This window comes from Schistocerca piceifrons, chromosome 3 (genome assembly GCF_021461385.2).
Source record: "Schistocerca piceifrons isolate TAMUIC-IGC-003096 chromosome 3, iqSchPice1.1, whole genome shotgun sequence".
Lineage (NCBI taxonomy): Eukaryota > Metazoa > Arthropoda > Insecta > Orthoptera > Acrididae > Schistocerca > Schistocerca piceifrons.
This window is the reverse complement of record NC_060140.1, coordinates 613,351,091-613,373,871: the sequence shown is the minus strand read 5'-3', so window position 1 is coordinate 613,373,871 and position 22,781 is coordinate 613,351,091. Positions and strand designations below refer to the sequence as shown.

The 22,781-nt window shown below is 36.7% G+C and overlaps 1 protein-coding gene across 6 annotated transcripts in view; it reads right to left on the bottom strand.

Moving 5' to 3' along the window:
* Positions 1-22,781, bottom strand: part of LOC124788247 (neurexin-4) — a 545,350-nt gene that overhangs the window by 673 nt on the left and 521,896 nt on the right. For 2 of the 6 annotated variants that reach the window (XM_047255435.1, XM_047255434.1), the window contains exons 34-35: positions 16,086-16,166; positions 1,058-1,166 (exon numbers count right to left, since the gene is read on the bottom strand). In XM_047255435.1, coding sequence (XP_047111391.1) covers positions 1,058-1,166; positions 16,086-16,166 — 190 coding nt within the window. Of the gene's footprint in view, positions 1-1,043; positions 1,167-2,003; positions 2,141-16,085; positions 16,167-22,781 lie in introns of all 6 variants that reach the window. The other 4 variants (XR_007016075.1, XM_047255437.1, XM_047255436.1 and 1 more) reach the window with 4 other exon arrangements.

The window sequence follows — 22,781 nt, the reverse complement described above, 5'->3', positions numbered from 1 at the left end:
TTGACTTAAATATTTGACTGTTTTGGTATATATATAAAACAACGGCCGAAAAGCCACTACAAAAATTAATTACTTTTGAATGACAGAAATGAAATAGGAAGATACTGTAACAAATTACATGTTACTTTTTCACTATCAAAAGTTTATTACATTTAAAGAACAACAGATTATGTGTTTCTTAACATAATATTAAAGTTTTTGAAGATTAAAGCCAAAATATTTTTTATAAAAAGTATCAGAGTCAACAGATTCTGTTATCAGATCTGAAATTCAGAAGTTAATGAAAGCAAAGATTGTGGCAATGGTAACACCAACACAAAATTGGGATAATGAATTGAATCAAACAGGCTGTTACATTACTGTCATTATTCTGTTGTGGAGCAGTATATACAACATTTTGGGTAAAATTTTGTTCTAATCCAAAATTCTTTGTAAATCTATAAATGGTAACATTTAATTGCACAATTGGGCTCACCTAAAGACAGATTTCTACTATTTCTACTTCAGTCTTGATAATTCAGCTATTCTTCTTTTTGATAACTCATTCCCTTTGTTCCATGCCTTGGTTTTACTAGTCCCACCTTCAATTGTTTGTTTCCTCGTCTTAACCTTCACATTTTCTGCCACTTTCATTCTTATCAATTCTGGTTCCATCTTGTAACTGATTCTGTTGGCATAGAACCTCATCTGTACCAGTATGACAGCCACTTTGGTTTGTGCTCAATCTCATCTATGCAACACAGAGTTCACTTTTGTTTGTGCCCAACTGCCCAATCACTTCCCATCTCTGTTATCTTTCTATACCATTTTTCATCTGGTTTCTTTTAATTTTCTTCTTTTTTTTCTAAATGGATAGTAAACAAAGCATTGCTTTCAAAAGTTTGAGGTTCATTATCCCCTATTTTATGTTGATGGGTCAGTTTTGACACAATGTCTGCTTTTGAAGAGTTTTACATGTCTGTTTTACCACAGCCTCTTATTTGTGCCCTTAGTTCTTAACTTAAATTTTTTAAATAGATATATAAATTGCATAACAGTGTTACCTAACAGTGCTAACCTCTGTTTTCCACTCTCTCTTCAGGAATTGGTGGAAAAGGTGGTGGAGAACTCACTTGAGACACACTACTGACCCCATTTATGTTCCCGTCTGCTCTTTGACCCTGCCCCTGATAACACACAACATATTAAAACATAGATACAACACACAATTATGAACATTATAAAAGAAATGAAACATGTAACTGTACAAGGAAAGATCCATGCTCAAATGTGAGAAGAACCCAGAAGTGAGGAGGTTTATCCCAACATGCAAAGAGACACTTCAACATACAAAATAATACCGATAAATTATATAAGTTGGATTATCTCTGATAGTCAACGCATCTAACCTGTCTAAACATAAAAATGAAATACATAGTTTTCTTGCCAACAGGTACCCCATTTTTTACATATCTTAATTTAGTAGGCTCTGTTAAATGAATGACGTATTTGGATTACAGCAAAACATACTGTTTACAATAAATTACAAGGAAACAAAGTTTGGTTTTTGGTATCCTAAGAACTATGTTGAAGTTTCTCAGAAGAGTTTAACATACAGTTTCACATGCAGTTAGAGAAGGATAGAAAATTTAAGATGCACAGGGAAGCTTCTGATAGTGTTGCAAGTTTACTTCTGTGATTCTTCTTTCATCTTACAACTGAAAATATACTTGAATTAATTATGAATCAAATCTCTGCTTGTATCTCAATAGCTGTGGTAAGGTGACATGCAAGATGCTCTTAGAAGATTGTGCATCTCTTTAGAAGATGAACTGTAAGCAAGATTTTCCGAATCTCTGATTTGACTGTGAAAATATATACTTTGTACATCTGCACCCAAAGTACACTTCTTACTCTGTGCAGTTTTGTGACATAAGGAAATAACATGCAGCATTATCCCAGTAGTTCATGCTACACTGTCCCTTATAAATTTATCATTTTTGTCTGCTAATTTGCCGGTTCACCTTTAATATAAGCAGTACTCGTTTTTTTCTGTCTGAACATCCGTATCACTTCAGGCATATGGAGTCGTAGTGAATTCAATGCTTCCTAGCTCATCAATACTATATGGTAGAGTATGATTGTGGTTTTGTTTATAAACCTGAAAATATTGGAATGTGATGTGAGTCTGATTATGCTAGAGCCACAGATTTATCCTGCAACATTATAAGCAGTTACTACGTGAATGTAAATAGTTTGCATAACTTTAAAAATATTATGCTGTACTTCTCGATTACTGTTAGTTTATAAACTGAACCCTTTATTAGTAATATTTTATGGGTCATGGTTAGAAAATACAAACTGTCTTGCAATCATTCTTTGGTGTTCATTACTTAGTTCCATATAAGCAGAACAATATGTCTCCAGAATGAATAATTCACTCTTGAGCAGAGAGTGCACTGTTTCAAAACTTCCTGGGAGATGAAGACTATGTTCCAGACCATGTACATGTCCTGATCTGGCCCACAGTTTTAATCTACTATGATGTTCCAGGAAAACATGTATTCCAAATCATATTGTGATGTATAGTGATCTTCAGCTGTAGAAAGAATGACACCCTTTCATAAAATAAGTAATTATTGGACTCAAATGGTACAGAGTCTGAAGATAAAAACTGCTATGGTACTTAAAAATATGAAACATAACCACTGATACTGAGAATGAGAAAAGCAAATATGAATGATCTAATTTTAAATGTGTAATTTAACTGGATAGATAAACATGTGAATAAATGTGTGAAAGACTGACACAACTTATTGGGATATCAGGAAAAGTGACTCAAACTCTTCAGACCTGGAAGAATAAAAACTTCTGCACAAGAGAAACAGTAAAGAAAACTATGACATCTTAAAGTACAACATATTAGGAGTATGATTACAGGATAACCAGATGAAGGAAGTATATATTTGAGACAGAAATGATGGAAAAGAACACACAAAGATGATAACACAAAATAAGAAAACTGATATAAAGGAAAAAAAGGAAGTGTCCTTTGTATAGTTATATGGTTAAAAGAATGTACAACCAAAACAGCTGGTAGAGAAATCATTAGAAAGAACAGACAAAACAGAAAGAGAAAGTGTGGATGATGAGATGAAATGATGCTGTGACCCTCTGGAAGAATGGATAGAGTGAGGAATATGGGTCATCAATAGCCTCAGGGTGTTTGTTGAATGTGTCAAATAAATACCACACTAATTACAGACCATTAGCATTAGCTTCCTCTTTACCAGAACCATTCTGTAATTCTGGAATGCCAATGAGCTGTTCACTGTCCCCAAATGTAACAATGAAGTCTTTCTTGTTTTGGGTCCCTCACATTTAAAGCTGGCAACAGTTTACAAACCCAATGGACATTAAGAACTGCAGGGATATCTTTCTTGAAAATTGGTTTTATTGTTTCAGGCTGTTCTGTTCTCTTCTCCTCTCCTGTCTGATTCTATGAAGAGAAAATTTATTACTACAGACCTTTTCAGTATTTTGACTAAGTGCCTCTGCTGTGACCTGAAGAATGTATACAGTAAAATGTACAGGAGCTCTTACACTCAGCTGGCATGTATCCAAGGTAGCCATTAATTATTGAGTAATAAAATCTTTGGTACCTCACCTTGCAGCATTCTTCAGTGTAACTACTCTTGGAAATGCTTTCTAAAACCTCATCATGTCAGTTTCATCTGCACTTGAAAATGTCTTATCTGATTCTTAAAATGGTGGAAAGTTACAATTTGTTTGTTGAGTCTCAGTATCTACCTTTCATGGGTGAAGCACTATCAACTGTGATGCCTGAGCATACATCATGGACCATCTCAATGACCTGACCTGTCACAGGCTTCTTCCTATTACTTCCAAATAGGTGGCAGGTGGAAGCTTTAATAACCTGGTTGATGAGGTATGCTCAGACAGCACAACTGATAGTGCATTATGCATTAGCATGTTCCTTAATATTTTTGAGCAGTCACACACCAATATTCTTTGAATGAGTCTAAAACATGTCTGTACAAAATTTTGTAATGATTGAAACACTGTAAATCATGCTGACTTTAGCAAGAACTTTCATGAGGAACATGATCTTTCACATTGGTCACAGCTATTGTGCTGATGTCCCCTCAGCTTATCAGTACATGCATGAGCACTGCAATCAGTTGGTTGCTACTGATTGTGTTACATGTATATTCCCATCACTGTTTAAGATGTCATGTCAATTATGCAGTGAAAAGGAAGGTGAGTTTTTAATAGGAGATATAATACACTAAATAACTGGACACAAATTACAATAAAATAGTCAGGTGCTAGAAGTATTATTTTATAACACATGGGAAATAAAATTAACTATTAGTGAAAATCTGATCTTTTGGTTTGGGAGTGCATTATATTTTAGGAGAAAGCAAGAATTCTAACAAGACCTATTCAGCACTGTTCACAAAAACTTATTAATTTGCATTTGAATCGGAGAAAATTGCAAAAAATGAAAAAAAGTGTCAAGACGTGTTTTAGTGCCATGAAGAGAAGTTCATAAATAATTTAGGCAATTTATTTGATATCATTTGTAGCAATGATCTACAAAAAATCAAATTGGAAGAAGACAGGAGGCTTTTAATTGAACTGGGAGAGGCAGGGTTTAAAGGTTATCCTGCATGAGGGGACCAAATACTTGCACATTAAGAAGAAAGGGTGAGGCAGAGAAAACTGGAAGAAGAGAAAAGATGAGAGAAACAAAAGTGCACAGCATCTACTTCTACATCTTCTGCTGTGCTTCTTTCTCCACCATTTGATGAATAAGGTAAGACATTTTCAAGTTCAGATGAAATTGACATGATGAGGTTTTAGAAAGCATTTCCAAGAGCAGTTCACTGAAGAATGCTGCAAGGTGAGGTACCAAAGATTTTATTACTCAATAATTAATGGCTACCGTGGATACATGCCAGCTGAGTGTAAGAGTTCCTGTACATTTTACTGTATACATTCTTCAGGTAACAGCAGAGGCACTTAGTCAAAATACTGAAAAGGTCTGTAGTAATAAATTTTCTCTTCATAGAATCAGACAGGAGAAGAGAAGAGAACAGAACAGCCTGAAACAATAAAACCAATTTTCAAGAAAGATATCCCTGCAGTTCTTAACATTCATTGGGTTTGTAAATTGTTGCTGCCAGCTTTAAATGTGGGGGACCCAAAACAAGAAAGACTTCATTGTTACATTTGGGGACAGTGAACAGCTCATTGGCATTCCAGAATTACAGAATGGTTCTGGTAAAGAGCAAGCTAATGCTGTTTGGAATGCATTAACAAATTAGGGCATTAAAGACAATGTACAAATTCTCTGGAGCGACACAATTTACTCAGTGTCTGTCTTAATGGGACATGCATCTTACTTGAACAAAAATTAGACAAGGATTTAGTGTATTCTTCAAGCAGTCGTCACATATATGAACTTATTTTAAAGTGTACTTAAATGTAAAGTACATAGTGTAACAAGCAGTCCTGAAATACCAGCTTTTTCAGTATTTGAGAGAAATCTGAAAAGTATCAGTGTCTGTAATTTTCATACTAGCAAAACATTGTAGACCTGTTTTTTAATGAGTCTGAAATTAAGGAGATGTTAAACTTTTATGAAAGTGAATTAGATAAACCAACAGTGAGAGGTCATTACCGTGAACTCGCAGAGCTCTGCACAGTGTGGATTACCTCATACTCAAACTGATTTAATTTCAGAGCCCAACATATCAATCTACCCAACAGATCTTCCAATACCAGTAACCATTTCAATGTGGCAATGTCTGTTACTACCTTAAAGTTTCTTCTATACAGGTAACAGTATGCATCAAGCAAGATGTATAGCAAAGCAATTTATTGCTTAAAATGTTTCTGTTGGACATAAATTGAACTATCTATTGAAAATAAAAATTCAGTGAGAGATGTCTCTCTTTTCATTGTAAGTTTCAGTACAGTGAAGCTGTAGAACCCCCTCATCTGGATCTCTGCTTCATAAAAGATCTGAAATCATATAAAAGGATAGATTCCATGTTTTCAAAAGTAGTTATAAGGAAACTTATTTATCAGAACAGTTGCCTCTGTTATTGCTGTTTCATGATGTAGTAGACATACAAACCAAAATCAAAATGGTAGCAAATTTGAACAGAGAGGACCTACAAGCAGAAAACTGATATATTCCTTTTTGTGAAGAATTGGCTGGACCATTATATGGTAAGTCTAATATTACTCTAATTACCATTTTTATTGTTTTCAGTTCATTAATATACGTCTTATCTTCACTTCAGAGAAAACGTTAACTGACTTTGTGTCAGGTAAGAGCAGAAATCTGTTCTCTTGCCTGAAGTTTATGGACACTAGTTTTATTCAAGAATGTCCTTCAACATGGACAAGCAGCACTTCATAATTAGACACTAAAGGCATGGTTAAGGAGTTAGAAACTGTTAATGATTGTGCTGAAAGGTGTGTTGAATTAATGCAAGGACTATTGACCATAGATGAGGAGCAAGAGAAATATGTCTTGCACTGTGTCAAGAACATTATAGAAAGTACCCTGATTGCAAGACAGAACACTGAAAAGAAAATATTCTCAAGAATACGAAACACATCCTAAAAAACAGAAAGGTATTTAATTTTGATTTTGTGCAGTCATCAATAACTTTTAAACTGACTAAAAACTACAAAACCTAAAATTTGCTCAGCATGGGTCAGTGTCATCCTATTGAGCTGAAATTTCTTTCAGTGTAAATCTAACCAACAGAAAAGGGGTGAGATAAAATTTTTTGAAAAAATAAATAAATAAAATAAAAAATAAAGTGGGTCAAAATAAGGGACACCCATGAAAGGCACATATTTAGGCTCAAGTTTCAAGTGGCACAAGGTTTTAACTTATCACAAATAATCAACACAGTGTACATTCACAGAGAGTACAATATTTATATATTAAGGGCACTTCAGGTAATGCATCTTACATACTTCAGTGTAGCGAGGGGGATAAGGGAAGCCCATTAACCATTAAACAGGAGCTGCATTTTGAATGCTGTCATCCCTTTCATATCAAAAAAGTCACTCCCACATTGCATTGTCCCAGATTGGAACAATTGACCCAGATCCTTCATCAGGGCTTACTGTGCCCAGGAAAGAGGAACAGCCTATCAACAATCCTTCTCATCCTTCCAAAATGATGTTCCACAGCCCAACCAATTAATGGAGTATCCTAGTCCATCCTTGAACTGCACCCGCTGTGCGTTAAGTCCGCGGCTGGCGCGCCGCCAAGATGACGTAGCACCGCCTTATCGGCGGGGTCAAAGGTCAAGCGCTCAGAGAGCTGACGTAACATGCTGTTGCATACTCTATGTCGACAGATTCTAGATGTACCCTTGTCCGTTTTTAGGCTATGCTACAGATCACTTTATTTGTGAAAATACATTGTACAATCTCCAATAAATTTAACATATTCACAAGTACCTTTACCTTTAATCCATACAAATACAGTTTCATTAACAGATATCTTATGTCTACTACGTGTATACAAGGAGAAGGGTGAGGGTGACATATATGTTGATTTGCCGAAATCTTTATTTGCATTTTGTGTCACATGATATGTTCGATAGGCTATGATGTCACGATCGACGAAGCTTTCCAGTCCTGATACATTTGGTACGCCTGTACCACCTCATACAATAGCGACTGTTAGCCATCCATTGCCATGGGTGAAGGAATCATTGATGTCAATGCTGAAGTTCAGTCTGCAACCACAAAAGACTGCGGGTCCATCAAGTAGCGAGTGTGCAGCGACAGATTTGATAGTATTCTTTTTCTTGTCAGCAGCTGATGTTGTCATTTCAACGTCTTCTATTGTTTTATATATGGTCTGTCTTGCACGACGACGGTATCTTCTGTAAGGCATCTTGGCAGCGGATCATTCGCGCTGCTGCTGCTGCACAGGCAACTGCATTGAACGCCGCCAAGATGCCTTACAGAAGATACCATCGTCGTGCAAGACAGACCATATATAAAACAATAGAAGATGTTGAAATGACAACATCAGTTGCTGACAAGAAAAAGAATACTATCAAATCTGTCGCTGCACACTCGCTACTCGATGGACCCGCAGTCTTTTGTGGTTGCAGACTGAACTTCAGCATTGACATCAATGATTCCTTCACCCATGGCAATGGATGGCTAACAGTCCCTATTGTACGAGGTGGTACAGGCGTACCAAATGTACCAGGACTGGAAAGCTTCGTCGATCGTGACATCATAGCCTATCGAACATATCATGTGACACAAAATGCAAATAAAGATTTCGGCAAATCAACATATATGTCACCCTCACCCTTCTCCTTGTATACACGTAGTAGACGTAAGATATCTGTTAATGAAACTGTATTTGTATGGATTAAAGGTAAAGGTACTTGTGAATATGTTAAATTTATTGGAGATTGTACAATGTATTTTCACAAATAAAGTGATCTGTAGCGTAGCCTAAAAACGGACAAGGGTACATCTAGAATCTGTCGACATAGAGTATGCAACAGCATGTTACGTCAGCTCTCTGAGCGCTTGACCTTTGACCCCGCCGATAAGGCGGTGCTACGTCATCTTGGCGGTGCACCAGCCGCGGACTTAACGCACAGGAGAAGGGTGAGGGTGACATATATGTTGATTTGCCGAAATCTTTATTTGCATTTTCTGTCACATGATATGTTCGATAGGCTATGATGTCACGATCGACGAAGCTTTCCAGTCCTGATACATTTGGTACACCTGTACCACCTCGTACAATAGCGACTGTTAGCCATTCGTTGCCATGGGTGAAGGAATCATTGATGTCAATGCTGAAGTTCAGTCTGCAACCACAAAAGACTGCGGGTCCATCGAGTAGCGAGTGTGCAGCGACAGATTTGATAGTATTCTTTTTCTTGTCAGCAGCTGATGTTGTCATTTCAACGTCTTCTATTGTTTTATATATGGTCTGTCTTGCACGACGACGGTATCTTCTGTAAGGCATCTTGCAGCAGCAGCAGTGCGAATGATCCGCTTCACGGGCTGCGCTCGCTTTTATAGACGCGCGATAGCGCGTGACCTTGATTCGGACTTAGAACGTTTCACAGTGCCAGCCGCGCGTTATCCCAGACGGAGAAGGGTGAGGGTGACATATATGTTGATTTGGCGAAATCTTTATTTGCATTTTCTGTCACATGATATGTTCGATAGGCTATGATGTCACGATCGACGAAGCTTTCCAGTCCTGATACATTTGGTACGCCTGTACCACCTCATACAATAGCGACTGTTAGCCATCAAGACAGACCATATATAAAACAATAGAAGACGTTGAAATGACAACATCAGCTGCTGACAAGAAAAAGAATACTATCAAATCTGTTGCTGCACACTCGCTACTCGATGGACCCGCAGTCTTTTGTGGTTGCAGACTGAACTTCAGCATTGACATCAATGATTCCTTCACCCATGGCAATGGATGGCTAACAGTCGCTATTGTATGAGGTGGTACAGGCGTACCAAATGTATCAGGACTGGAAAGCTTCGTCGATCGTGACATCATAGCCTATCGAACATATCATGTGACAGAAAATGCAAATAAAGATTTCGGCAAATCAACATATATGTCACCCTCATGTCAAATAGGTCATACCCCTGTGGAAGCCCAGGTGCAAGATCTGTATGATAGCCCAAAAGCACATCCTACTCAAGTCTTGTCACAGTCTCATTCTACCCTATCAGAGGCATGGCCACTTGTGAAAATGGTCATGTCATAACTAAAATTCTTACATTGTTGTCTGACTTATTTTACTTTATTACTTGATGATAAATATGAAATAAGTCAGACAACAATGTAAGATTTTTACTTATGTTCCATTTTATGTAATTAAATTTGAAGTAGTTTACTTCCCTTGAGGTTTAAATGTAGTTCACATAGATGGCACCATGTAAACAACCTATGTGTTCTCCACAGAGCCTGCCCTCCGCAAAAATTAGTATTCAATGAACTGTGGATGAAGCCCGACCAACAGGCATTACATGCATTGATCAAAAATGATAGTGGTATGTAATATACAAACCATATGATTTAAGCCATTAATTGCAACTTTTTTATGTCATCATCTAACTATGTACCTGTTGTATTTTTAGCATTGAGAAAGGCTAGTTTCTAATTGAAATCTAAATTTGCCAATTAAAAAAAAATAAATCAAAAGAATGACTGATGGCTGAAATCTATTATTTACAAGTCAATATAACAGTCACTGCGTGCAACAGTCTTCTGAAAGGAAGGTAACCTGATGAGCATGTTGTGTTCAACTGCATGTTTTGCCACAAGTCAGTCACCTTTGTTCATAGCCACAGTTTGGTGGTGGCCATTTGACTGAATGGTTGTCATATCAATATAAAAAGCTATGCAGTGATTGCAGCAGATTTCTCATGCCACATCCTCACATGCCCCTAATTCTCCCACCACCTCAAGAATCAGCTACAAAGGAGTGACACTCAGTATCACGTTGGACTGGAACTACTGACACACATCCTTCGCCTTGGCTTTGATTATCTAGCATCATGCCCAGAAATGAGGATCATCATACCCAAGATCACTCCCAACCCTCCTAATGTCACATCCAATCACCCACCCAACCTACACAACATCTTGGTCCATCACTATGCCACTCCTATTACCAACCCCTTACTACAGGGATCATATCCCTGTTGAAGACCGAGGTGCAACATCTGCGCAATTCACCCACCCCGCATTTCCTACTTCAGTCTTGTCCAGACTTATCCTACTCAATTAGAGGCAGGACTAACTGTGAAAGCAGCCCTATCATATACAAACTCTGCTGCATTCATTGCACAGATTCATACTGGTATGACAATCAACCAGCTGTCCACCAGAATGAATGGCCACCATAAAACTGTGGCCAAGAACGAAGTCAACCGCCAACTGGCACAACAAGAAGCTGAGCACAGGTATGTTCAATTTCAGTGGTTGCTTCACAACATGGGCAACTGTATCCTTCTCTCTACTACCAGCTTCTCTGCGTAAGCAGATAGGAGTTAGCCTTACAACAGGAAGTTAACCTTACAACACATCCTCTTCTGCTCCAATAATCATCCTGGCCACCATCTCAGGTAACCTACTTTCCCCATACCCTTCACAAAAGTTTCCCCTTCCTGTGTCCTGTCACTCCATCCCAGTCTATGTCCCCATGACACATTTAGCATGTGCCACTCCCCCCTGGCTCCAACAACTGTGCGTCACAAGCGTATCCCTTGTACCTGTCACCCCTCCCTTCCACATTCATAGCCAGCAAACAAGTTGACTGTCTCTGAACCACTAGCTACCAATGCACAACCCCTCTTTCTGCCTCCTCCCTCTGTCTCCCTCTACCCATTCCTCCTGACATGACACCCCCCCCCCCCACTCCACCTCAGCCCACCTGCCAAAATGCAGTCCCAGCAACGTGTGTCTAGGCAGCACAATGTAGGGGCACAGGTGTGTGTGTGTGTGTGTGTGTGTGTGTGTGTGTGTGTGTGTGTCTATTTGTACTTTAGCTCAACAAAGGATTTATTCTGAAAGTTAGCCAGTTTTGTTTCTCTTCTGTGTGTTCCTCTTGATGTCTGAACATCTCTGCTATTTGGTGAGTGGTCTCCTTTACAGCTTAAATTATTTACATTCTACTAGAATGTCCCTACTATAATACTACTATAATGTAGTTCAGTAACAGTGTTTAAGAAAGAAAGACAGACAAGTGGATGTTAGAGTTACATGTACTGTGTTTTTGTAAAAGATACAGTAGAATACCACAGATCAAAGACATAGTATAAGTTTTGAAATATCTAGATACTAACAAAGATATAAGAGGTGCTCCGCACAGGCGCCAACAATATGGCAATGATCAGTGACTGAGGCACTACTTTTCTTCCTTACCACAATTCCCAAACAACAAAACACAGCTTTTGGATCAGCTTTATGCCCCACTCCAGAAAAAATGTATCTGAGCTGTCAGCTCTTAAATCCAAATCACAGTTTGTAAATTTCTTATATCCAAAGCACAGTTTGTAAATTTTAAACTGGGTCTAACACACACACACACACACACACACACACAATGTGCAACAGTTACATTTTCATAATAAATCAGAACAATATCAATGGTTCTAGGATTAAATTTTTATATCTTTATGATTAACCATAAAAATCTTGTATGGCATTCATCATTCTCATTTACTTAATTCTTGCCTGTTTTCACATGATAGAAGATTGTGTGTGAATTTGGAATAGCAAGAGAAAAAACCATACTCCAGTAGTAACAGTTCAGCTAGGGAGCACAAACACAATTAAAATTAGATCTTAAACAACCCCACAAAATCATAAGAAACAACTAATGAGAGTCCCTATAAATTCCTTAACCTCTGAGTCCCATGGAAGTGTTATAAAATGTATTGTTTCTCCTGACCAGTATTACTGTTTGAGAGATTATATCTGACAATGACCAGTTACTACAGAGGTACAGTGCACCAGCAATACAAACACTTATTTTTACTACTTTGTTGCATTTTTATCCTTTTTTAAAAATCATCTGAAACATCCTTGTGTGGAGGAACTAGCAAACTCTTCATTTCACATTGGCTTAATTATACTGGAACATTTGTAGCATGGCAGTTATTGACTGAAATAGAAAAAGAAGAGTGAATTGTGTCTGGGTGAAAGTAGCCGTAACACTTTTTTACAGTTCTGGAACATATGCGCAGCTGAGTAAGTGGCTCACTTCTTTAAGCATCATGAAAGTAGTTTAAAGGCCTCATGTATTCATATTTATTCTCTTGCTACCACATGAGTTTCACCTTTAGTAATGTTATCAATAGCAAAGTAACTTGTATACAAACAGTATCACATTGCCGCATTGTATATAGTTCCACTTTAAAATACAAGTTTTCAAAAAACTGAATGGCTGAACTGATTAACAAGGCCAGAAACAAAAAAGAAAATGCCATTTAAACTTTATGTATGGAGATTCACCATTACCTCCAAGCTTGCATTTGTGTTACCAACTTTAGTTTTAGGTTTTTTTACTTTGGCATCAATTTAATGAAATTTATTTTGAACTACAGAGTTGCTCAAAACTGTTGTGTTTTAATTACTTTTGCTTTTAAGAATGGAGTAAGAATTACTAAAATAAAATGCGTTATTATTATTATTTCAGCAGGGGAAGTTTCAGAAGAGGGGCAACACACACACACACACACACACACACACACACACTAAAATAAGATATGAACCACGACCAATATGAATACTGCTGATGTATGTTGAGTATCTGAGATTAGAATGCAAATGACTCAGATTAAGTATGTGAAAGACAGAAATAATTCAAAATATATATATATATATAAAAAAAAACAAAGATGAGGTGACTTACCGAACAAAAGCGCTGGCAGGTCGATAGACACACAAACAAACACAAACATACACACAAAGTTCAAGCTTTCGCAACAAACTGTTGCCTCATCAGGAAAGGGGGAAGGAGAGGGGAAGACGAAAGGAAGTGGGTTTTAAGCGAGAGGGTAAGGAGTCATTCCAATCCCGGGAGCGGAAAGACTTACCTTAGGGGGAAAAAAGGACAGGTATACACTCGCACACACGCACATATCCATCCACACATACAGACACAAGCAGACATATTTCCTGATGAGGCAACAGTTTGTTGCGAAAGCTTGAACTTTGTGTGTATGTTTGTGTTTGTTTGTGTGTCTATCGACCTGCCAGCTCTTTTGTTCGGTAAGTCACCTCATCTTTGTTTTTATATATAATTTTTCCCACGTGGAATGTTTCCTTCCATTATATATATATATATATATATATATATATATATATATATATATATATATATATATATATATATATATATATATATATATATATATATATATAGACACACACACACACACACATGTGAATTTACAACCATACACAATGCTTTGTTGCCTTGTAACACTTCTGTACTGATTAAGACAATAAAATAAAACTTTTATAACCATAAATAAAAACTCTTAACATTGTCACCTCCTTTAACAGAAATAGACAGGGTGACGTACTAAAAAATAAGAATATAAAATAATCCTCATAGTAGTAGATGTGGTTGTAACATATAACTGTTTACATAAATAGCTTGTACATTTGTGGTACACAAAGGAGAGTTTTATGGAGACATAAACTTCTTTCTCAGGAATTACAATAAATAATTAAATGCATATATGCTCATATTCCCCCATCATTAGTACTCACACTGTGTACTGAATTTTGGATATTAGTAGCAAAAGAAACTGCTGTACAAAGCTTATTTTATCCATGAAAATGAAATTTGAAGGGGAGTCAGGTGACAATAATAAATACAATGCCATAATTAAATGAATTTAGTGCCTTCTGAATTAAAATTAATCTTAATTCTAAGAATACAAATGATTAATAATCAAACAATTTTAAAGCAACATGGGTGACAATAACAAAAAGCCAATACCATTAATTTGAAGAAAAGGTAAATATTTCTTTATCTACCATGTGAATGAATCATACTATATGACTAAATCTTTTTTCATATTCAGTCAATACTATGCCATTCAATCTTTCATAATAATAGGTTTTTTCCTTCCTAGTGTGAAAAGATAATGCTGCTAACTTCAAGAAGTTATATAATAGCCACAACCAATAGCAAGTGTAAGTGATACGGTTTTGCAAAGCCAGCTATAATTTTTAATAAAATACATAAATTTCGATCAAATATCCAAGTTATAAAGTAAATCCCATGATCACTACTATCTTGACAGCCATGGTAATGAAACTCTTGAATATTTCAGATTCTTCATCTAGACATGGGTTGTTAATGGACAGAATTTCATCCGTGAGGTGCAGCACAATTTTTTGTCCAGTATTATTGTAGCTAAGATTCTTTTATCTATGCCCAACATTGTCTTGTTTTCTCTTGCTAAATTGTGTTACAGTTATAGAAATAAAATGTCTTTCATTTCAAAAATAAATTATCTTAGGAGTAAAATAAATGTGTACAAATTAAGCTTTAATGTGCACACATTTTATGTATCCTTCAGTAAGAATGACAGTTAAAGTGATAGAATATAAGTTCAGTACAGAAATTGAAAGCATTTACTGAGACATAACAAGAAAAGTGCATGGAATGATAAAGGATTCAACTGTATTGGGAACATTTTCATTCCGTGCTTGAGAGGGCAGATTGGGGAAAATGTACCATAGCTTACTTATGGAAAACTACTACAAAAGAAAATGACTTTGGAGGGGATATAGAGAAAAAAAAGTAGAAACAGATAGACAGTTAGAGTACTTTTGCACTGCCTCTATCCTTGGCTTAGTATTCTCACTGCTAATGAAAAATGTGTCAGCAGTGCACATTCAATCTCAATTGAATTTCAAAGTGAATGAGGGTTCACATCCTGCTGTTTCCTGTAGTTATGGCTGACAGCTATGATTCATTATATATTAAAAAAAAAAAAACACTTGGTTTAAAACCCAACCTGAGCTATTTACGTGATTGTGACAACCTTTACAGTTGATGAAAAGACACATACATGTATGAAATTCATTTTTATAAGAATACTGCTACAACTCTTATACATGTGCAAAATTTTAATGATATATTTTATGTGATCACCACATATGGTGATTTAATGTGAATATACCATTATTTTTACAGCTTCTAAAAATAAAAAAAGATAGTTCCATTTCCAGTAGTGCTCACTACAGCTACCACACTAAAGTACTTTAACTAATGAAGATTAGTATCAGCATGAAGCCTTTTAAATAAATGCTTAATATATGAACACATATTTTTGTACAAAACATTTTTAAGTACTTTTTACTTTTAGCGGATATAAATAAAAGACTAATATACTTCAGATCTGTCATCACTGTCACTGGCACTCACTGCAAGTTTGTCAGAATCATAGTTACTCAGAGTAACTTCACTGATTGAGCTGAGTGGAGCAAGTTTCGATAAATTTGTACTTACTGGTCTTTCTGATAGATTATCTGCATTTCTGCTCTCATGCCCTACATCATTTGGGATCTTCTGGGACAAATCTTCAATAGACTGCAATTAGCAAGTATTTAACATTAGTTTTTCCTCCAATGTTTCACACTCTTTTATTAACATGAAGTGTGAGAAATTGAAGCTGATTTTTGTTCTGTTTTTATTTCTTTGAAAAATTAAAGGCATTAATTAATTAAACAGTTTCTCTGCTCTTTAATTTTATTGATTCATTATTGCTTATTACATGCTTTTTCCATGCAATAGACTACACATGTTCCTCACATACAGGGTGATTAACGAAGATATGCAAATATTTTAATATGTTATTCTACACGTAAAACTACAGAAAGTAGTTCATATAAACATAGGTCTGCAGATGTTTAGTTAGGGAGTTACGGCTAAGAAAAGATTTTGCCTGAAATTTATCAAGTTTGCTAATATGAAGCCATCGCAAAACTGTACGAGATTAAAGTAAAGCATGATTTCCGTTTATTTTGTTGTTATTGATCTGGTGAATCTAATAAAACATGTCCCAGATGTGTATCTGCAGTAGTTTTCCAGAACATCCAGAGAAGCAAAGACATAATTTCATAAAAAGTTTTCTTTATTAACTACTTGGCCCAGTTTGTTTTTTAAATTCCAGACCATTGCACAAGTTTTCAACAGAAGTTGTCGAGAATTTAAATATGGAAAAATGATAGTAATAATGTTAACTGAAACTGTATGAATGTGTCAGATAATCTGCTTTTATTAATACCATAATACAAGTGAATTCCTATTAAACCAGAAAAACAAAGCTCAGTGTTAAGGAAGTTGTACAGTGTACGTACAATTTCACAATACATTCACAAGAAATGTTCAAAACTGTCTCCACTGCGTTCAGTGTATTTAGCTGCATGTGTATGAACAGATTTTGTTGCATGTGCAGGAAAGTAAATAAATTTACTTGTATAATAATCTTTGCTTCTCTTGATGTTCTGCAAAACTACTGCAGACACATTTCTGGGACATAACAACAAAATAAATGGAAATCGTGCCTTACTTTAACCTTTTGCAGTTTTGTGATGGCTTTGTATTAGTGAAGTTGCCAAATTTCAGGCAACACTTTTCATTAGCCGTAACTCCATAACTAAACATTGCAGACCTATGTTTATATGAACTTTATTCTTTATTTTTACTTGTAGAATGACATATTAAAATATTTGCATATCTTCATGAATCACCCTGTATTATCATAATTCATCCCCTTTATTTATGTTTGACCTCCCCTATTTCTCTAAAAAATTTACATGCAGATGTACGGTGGTATCTAATTCATTTATAAGTTCACATACAACTTGAAGGAAGCTTTACAATCAATGTGTACTATCAATCTTGACTTTTGGTACCAACAGATGTTGAAGCCATTGTTCAGTGAGGATGGGAAATGCAGGTTGGATATTGCTTGGAGAGGCAAAAAGAAACAAATGAATCAGATAACCAGCTGTAGTGAAAGATGTAATCATGACTGTGATGGAAAAGAAATAGAGTTAGCCAGACCTGCAGCCAAGTGAGAAGAAGATAGAGGAGACAAGGAAGTTCTTTGCTGGATTCCAAATGATAAAGAAATAAATAAACATTAAAATGAAGTAACAGAATGTGACTAAATGACATTAGAAAACATGTAGGACAAACACAGATGTAAACAACTCAAGATGCTTGTACATGCACAACTGTTGAGGAGGCCTTTACCCAGCACCAGATGACAAATGGTAGAAAATGGTAGCACATAAGTGGCCATATATATTCTGCCAATAATATAGGATTTTCAGCTCCACTGAGCCTGTAGTAAAACATGTGTTGCTAATTTGACCATGGATCTGGCAAACTTGTGATTACCAACATAAGAAATTTGGATAGAAACATACTTGTTCTTGGTAATTGGAAGTCTTGATGGAATGGCCGCGCAGTTAGAGGCGCCATGTCACAAATAGTGCGGCCCCTCTTGCTGGAGGTTCAAGTCCTCCCTCGGGCATGGGTGTGTGTGTTGTCGTTAGTTTAAGTAGTGTGTAAGTCTAGGGACCGATGACCTCAGCAGTCTGGTCCCTTCTGAATTCACAAACATTTGAACATTTTTTCCTGATAGAATGTAAATAATGTACAGAGTAAAGGTAAGAAGCCACTAAATAGTAGGGGCTGTGAGGCCTTGAAAGGCACATAAACAAAATGGAGAACTTTAGTATCTTTTGGACAAACCCTTTCTTGAGCTACTGAAAAGCCTGAGGCTTCTGCTCTGCACTCACCTTCACCCCTGTTCTTGGACGCTAACTGTACTCATCCTGCACATATACCCTCTTCCCCGCAGTCTCCCCTTCGCAACCATCCATCCGCCATATTGTCAAGTGATGTGAAAGCTCACTGATGCTGGTACTTGAGCCACATTCATGTCTTCCTCTCCCCATCTGCATTCCTATATTGCCACTGCTGCCTCCCTCTCACAGTCATCAGCCATGTTTTCTGAACTCTCCCACGAATAAGGTTAGCCCTATGCATAACTGTATGCTTCAATTCTTTTTGTTTGCATTAAGACAACAGGCTGAATAAAAATGTGAAACAAGAATCGCACCATTTATTGTTGCATTTTTGTATTACATTTAATTAAAGAATTAATGTAGGAGTATGACGAAACAGTGACAGGCGTAATAACTGTAGTCCATGCCAGACAGGGGAAGGCCATAAAATGTAAGTAAGACAAGTATCCTTAAAAACAGATGTAAAATATCAAACTTCTGGTTCTGGGTCCAAAACCCCTGTTTCAGCACAAGCCAATGAAAAAAAAAAAAAAAAAAAAAAAAACCCACAGATAACAGATGGCAGAGACAGCCAATGGCATGAAACATGAACTTCATCTCAGGCACTTGCCAGAACAGCAGTCAATAGAAATTAAAATTAAATGAAGATAGCTGTGCAAATGCATTGGAAAGCATAATATACAAACATAAGAGAAGATAGAAAGTAACAAATGAGAGAGAAGACTGGCTGACCATAACTCACATTTAAGATGAAGTGCTGTGTGATGCACAGGCATTGAGGTGTAACGAAACCACTTCTGTGAAGTGATGAATTGCACAATATTAATAGTACCGACAAATGATGCTTGCTAAAAACAGAGTTAATCTTTATTAATATTTTTTGGCACTTTTGAAAATACAATATTGGGTGGAGGATCTGTATTGTTTGTGCATGTGACTAAGTGTAATGGAAACAACATTTCTGCAGGAAGGGGGCAGCTTTGCATTTTGGTCAAGCCTTCCAGCGATTGCTGATTTGGGGATTATTCCATGGAAATGCATCAGTGCCTCTGAGACATGTTGTGCACCATAGAACAGTACAATCCTTCACAATGGATTAGTTCATAAAAGGAAGAAGAAGGAGAAGAAGAAAGAGAAGAAGAAGAAGAGCAGGTTCCACCACAGAGTCTGCACTAAAGCCTGTTAGGGAACGGACATTGAGCTGTTTATAATTTTGTTAACAATAGATTATTTGTCAAAGCTAATTTGCAGACAATTGTATATGGGGCTTTACAGAGGTCTATAAGTTGGGAGAATAGATGTACGTCTTCAAAAAGATACTTCACTCATCTGGTAACTTGTTGAACCTAGATAAGCATGAATTTTATCTCCAGCACAGGCCAGGCTACACAGGAGATGAAGTCCAAGGAAAGAAGAAAGAACAGCCAGAGAGGGGAATTGTACTCAAAATAAAGAAATCAGTACTTGCAAATCTCTACATCACAGCATCATAATTATTACACGAAGTTCCTCTCCTCCACCTCCTCCTGCAAACATTTGTCAAATACAGTATGAAACATCTATGCATATAGAAAACAAAGATGACTTTTAAATCAAACAATGGAAAATCCAGGATGGAATGTAACAATACCAGAAAAGGAAAGTTGCTACTCACCATATAGCGGAGATGCTGAGTTGTGATAGGCACAGCAAAAAGATTCACACAGTTATAGCTTTCGGCCATTAAGGTCTTTGTCAGCAGTAGACACACATACACACATACACACATGCACACAAACACACACACACACACACACACACACACACACACACAAACACGACTTGCACACACGCCTGCAATCTCAGAGAGCTGGTTTCAGTCAAGGCCTCCAAACCACGATGCAGCTTGGCATTTTTCACAGTAATAAATCATTTTGAAGCTTGAAAGAAGTGACAAGTGACAGAAAAATCCTAGAAACAATTGGACCCTGGTCTATGTGTTTGCAATCTGTTATTTACTCTGTTAACCACCGAGCCATACACGTCATTAATACTATAATTTCCCAATTAATTTATTATGTTGGCAATGAAAGACCTTGGAAAAGTCATAGAATAATATTGCATGGTTACCTTCACTTTTACAAATGAGTAATACAACTACTGCTATGTTTCAATCTTTCATAAAATACACTTTCAGTTTTTGACTAATGGCAAAGATACCTTAACATGGCTTATTTAAAGATAGCACAAAGGCACACTGTTATGTACATGCTTGCAGGCAAAATAATTACTGTTATTAACTTCTTTCATAATTTCTGTACTTATACTGATGAGCCAAAACTTTATGACCACCTGCTTAATAATGTGTTGGCCCACTTTTGAAATACAAATGGTTCCAATGGCTCTGAGCACTATGGGACGTAACATCTGAGGTCACCAGTCCCCTAGAAATTAGCACTACTTAAACCTAACTAACCTAAGGCCATCACACACATTCATGCCCAAGGCAGGATTCGAACCTGCGACTGGAGCAGTTGCGCAGTTCCAGACTGAAGCGCCTAGAGCTGCTTGACCACAGCGGCCGGCTTTGAAATACAATACAGCAGCAATTCTGCATGTAATGGATTCAACAAGTCCTTGATAGGTTTCTGCAGATATGTAGCACCAGAAGGATTTCGGCAAAGATGGGTAGTATGACACTCCCCGAAACATCGCGAGATATCAACATTACCACCCGGCTGGAGACCCGAGAAATCTTCATCAAGGTGTACAGTTTCCTACATAGTTTTCTGCTATATTTGCAGGTCCTTTGCATCTCCATATCCTGTGATCCACTTCATCCTTCTTAAAACTGCTGTATGTGCTGCTGTCCAACACATCATCCGATATCTGAAATCTCATACTCCTTCACCTCTTCTTTCCTTCCACATATCCCTCTAAGATGTTTTTTATATGCCCCTCCTTCTTTCTTAATATATTCCAATCCAGTTTCATTTCCTTCTTATTACATTTGGTAACTGTCTTCACTCTTGCACTTTTCTCAGTAGCTTTCCAAGTTTCACTCTATCAATCCAATTTATTTTTTCTAGCCTCCACCACATCCACAAGTCAAAAGCCTCCAGCTTTGCTCTGTATTTCTTCCTCATTAGCAACATTTAAGCAGCATACAGGAGGACGCTCCATACAGACTTAATTAGTTTTTTACTCAAATTATTCTTCTTCTCAAATCTTTGCCATACTATTACAGAAAGTTCTTCTTTCTTATAAAATGCCTCTTTCACCATTGCTATAGTGGTTTTAATTCCTGTGCTGTGGTTCCAGTCCAGACATTTAAAAAATGAGACTAACAGAAAGTGCAAAATGGCTGATCAGGTACGGCTAGAGAACAAATGCAAGACTTGAAGCATGCATGACTTGGGAAAAAATAAATACCACTTACAGGAAAATGAATGAGACATTTGACCAAAAGAAGCAGTTATATGAATATGAGGAGCTCAGATGGCAACCCAGTGCTAACCAAGAAGGGAAAGCTGTACTGTGGAAGGAAGCTATAGAAGGGCTATAGTAGGTTAAGAATAAGGGCAAACCTACATTTATACCATTTGTAAATTTAGAGAATTTTTTGACAGTGGTGACTGGTAAATACTCTTTCAAATTCTGAAGATAGTGAGGAAACAAATGTTATTGACATAACTCATACAGAAACCAATCTGCAGTTATAAGAATTGAAGGACATGAAAAGGAAGCAGTTGTTGAGTAGGCACATACAAGCAAACTGATCTTAAGGCTTATCTTAGAAGATCGATTAAAGAAAGTCAAATCTACATTTACACTATTTCTAAATTTCGAGAAATATTTTGACACTGTTGACTGGAAAACATTCTTTGAAATTCTGAAGATAGCAGTGATAAAATAGATGGAATGACAGGTTATTCATACAACTCATACTGAAACCACTGTGCAGTTATAGGCACTTAAGAACATGAAAAGGGAGCAGTAGTTAAGAAAGGTGTGAAACAGGGTTGTGGTCCACCCCCGATATTATTCAATCTGGACACCAGGCAAGCAGTAAAGGAGAAATTTGGAAAGTGTATTGAAATTAAGGGAGAAGAAATACAGAGGTTGACATCTGCTGATGATATTACAACTCTGTTAGCAAAGCGAAAGAACTTTGAAGAGAAGTTAATGGACACTGGTGTAGCAGAGAGAGAATATAAAGTGCAGATTAACAATGAAAAGAAAAGCCTTTCTGAAAAAGAAAGATTTGTTAACATCAAATATAAATTTAAATGTTGGGAAATTTTTATGGGTGTATTTTCCAGGAGTGTAGCCTTGTACAGAAGTGAAATGTTGGTGAAAAACAGTTCATCTAAGCAGAGAGCAGAAGCTTCTGAATTGTGGTACT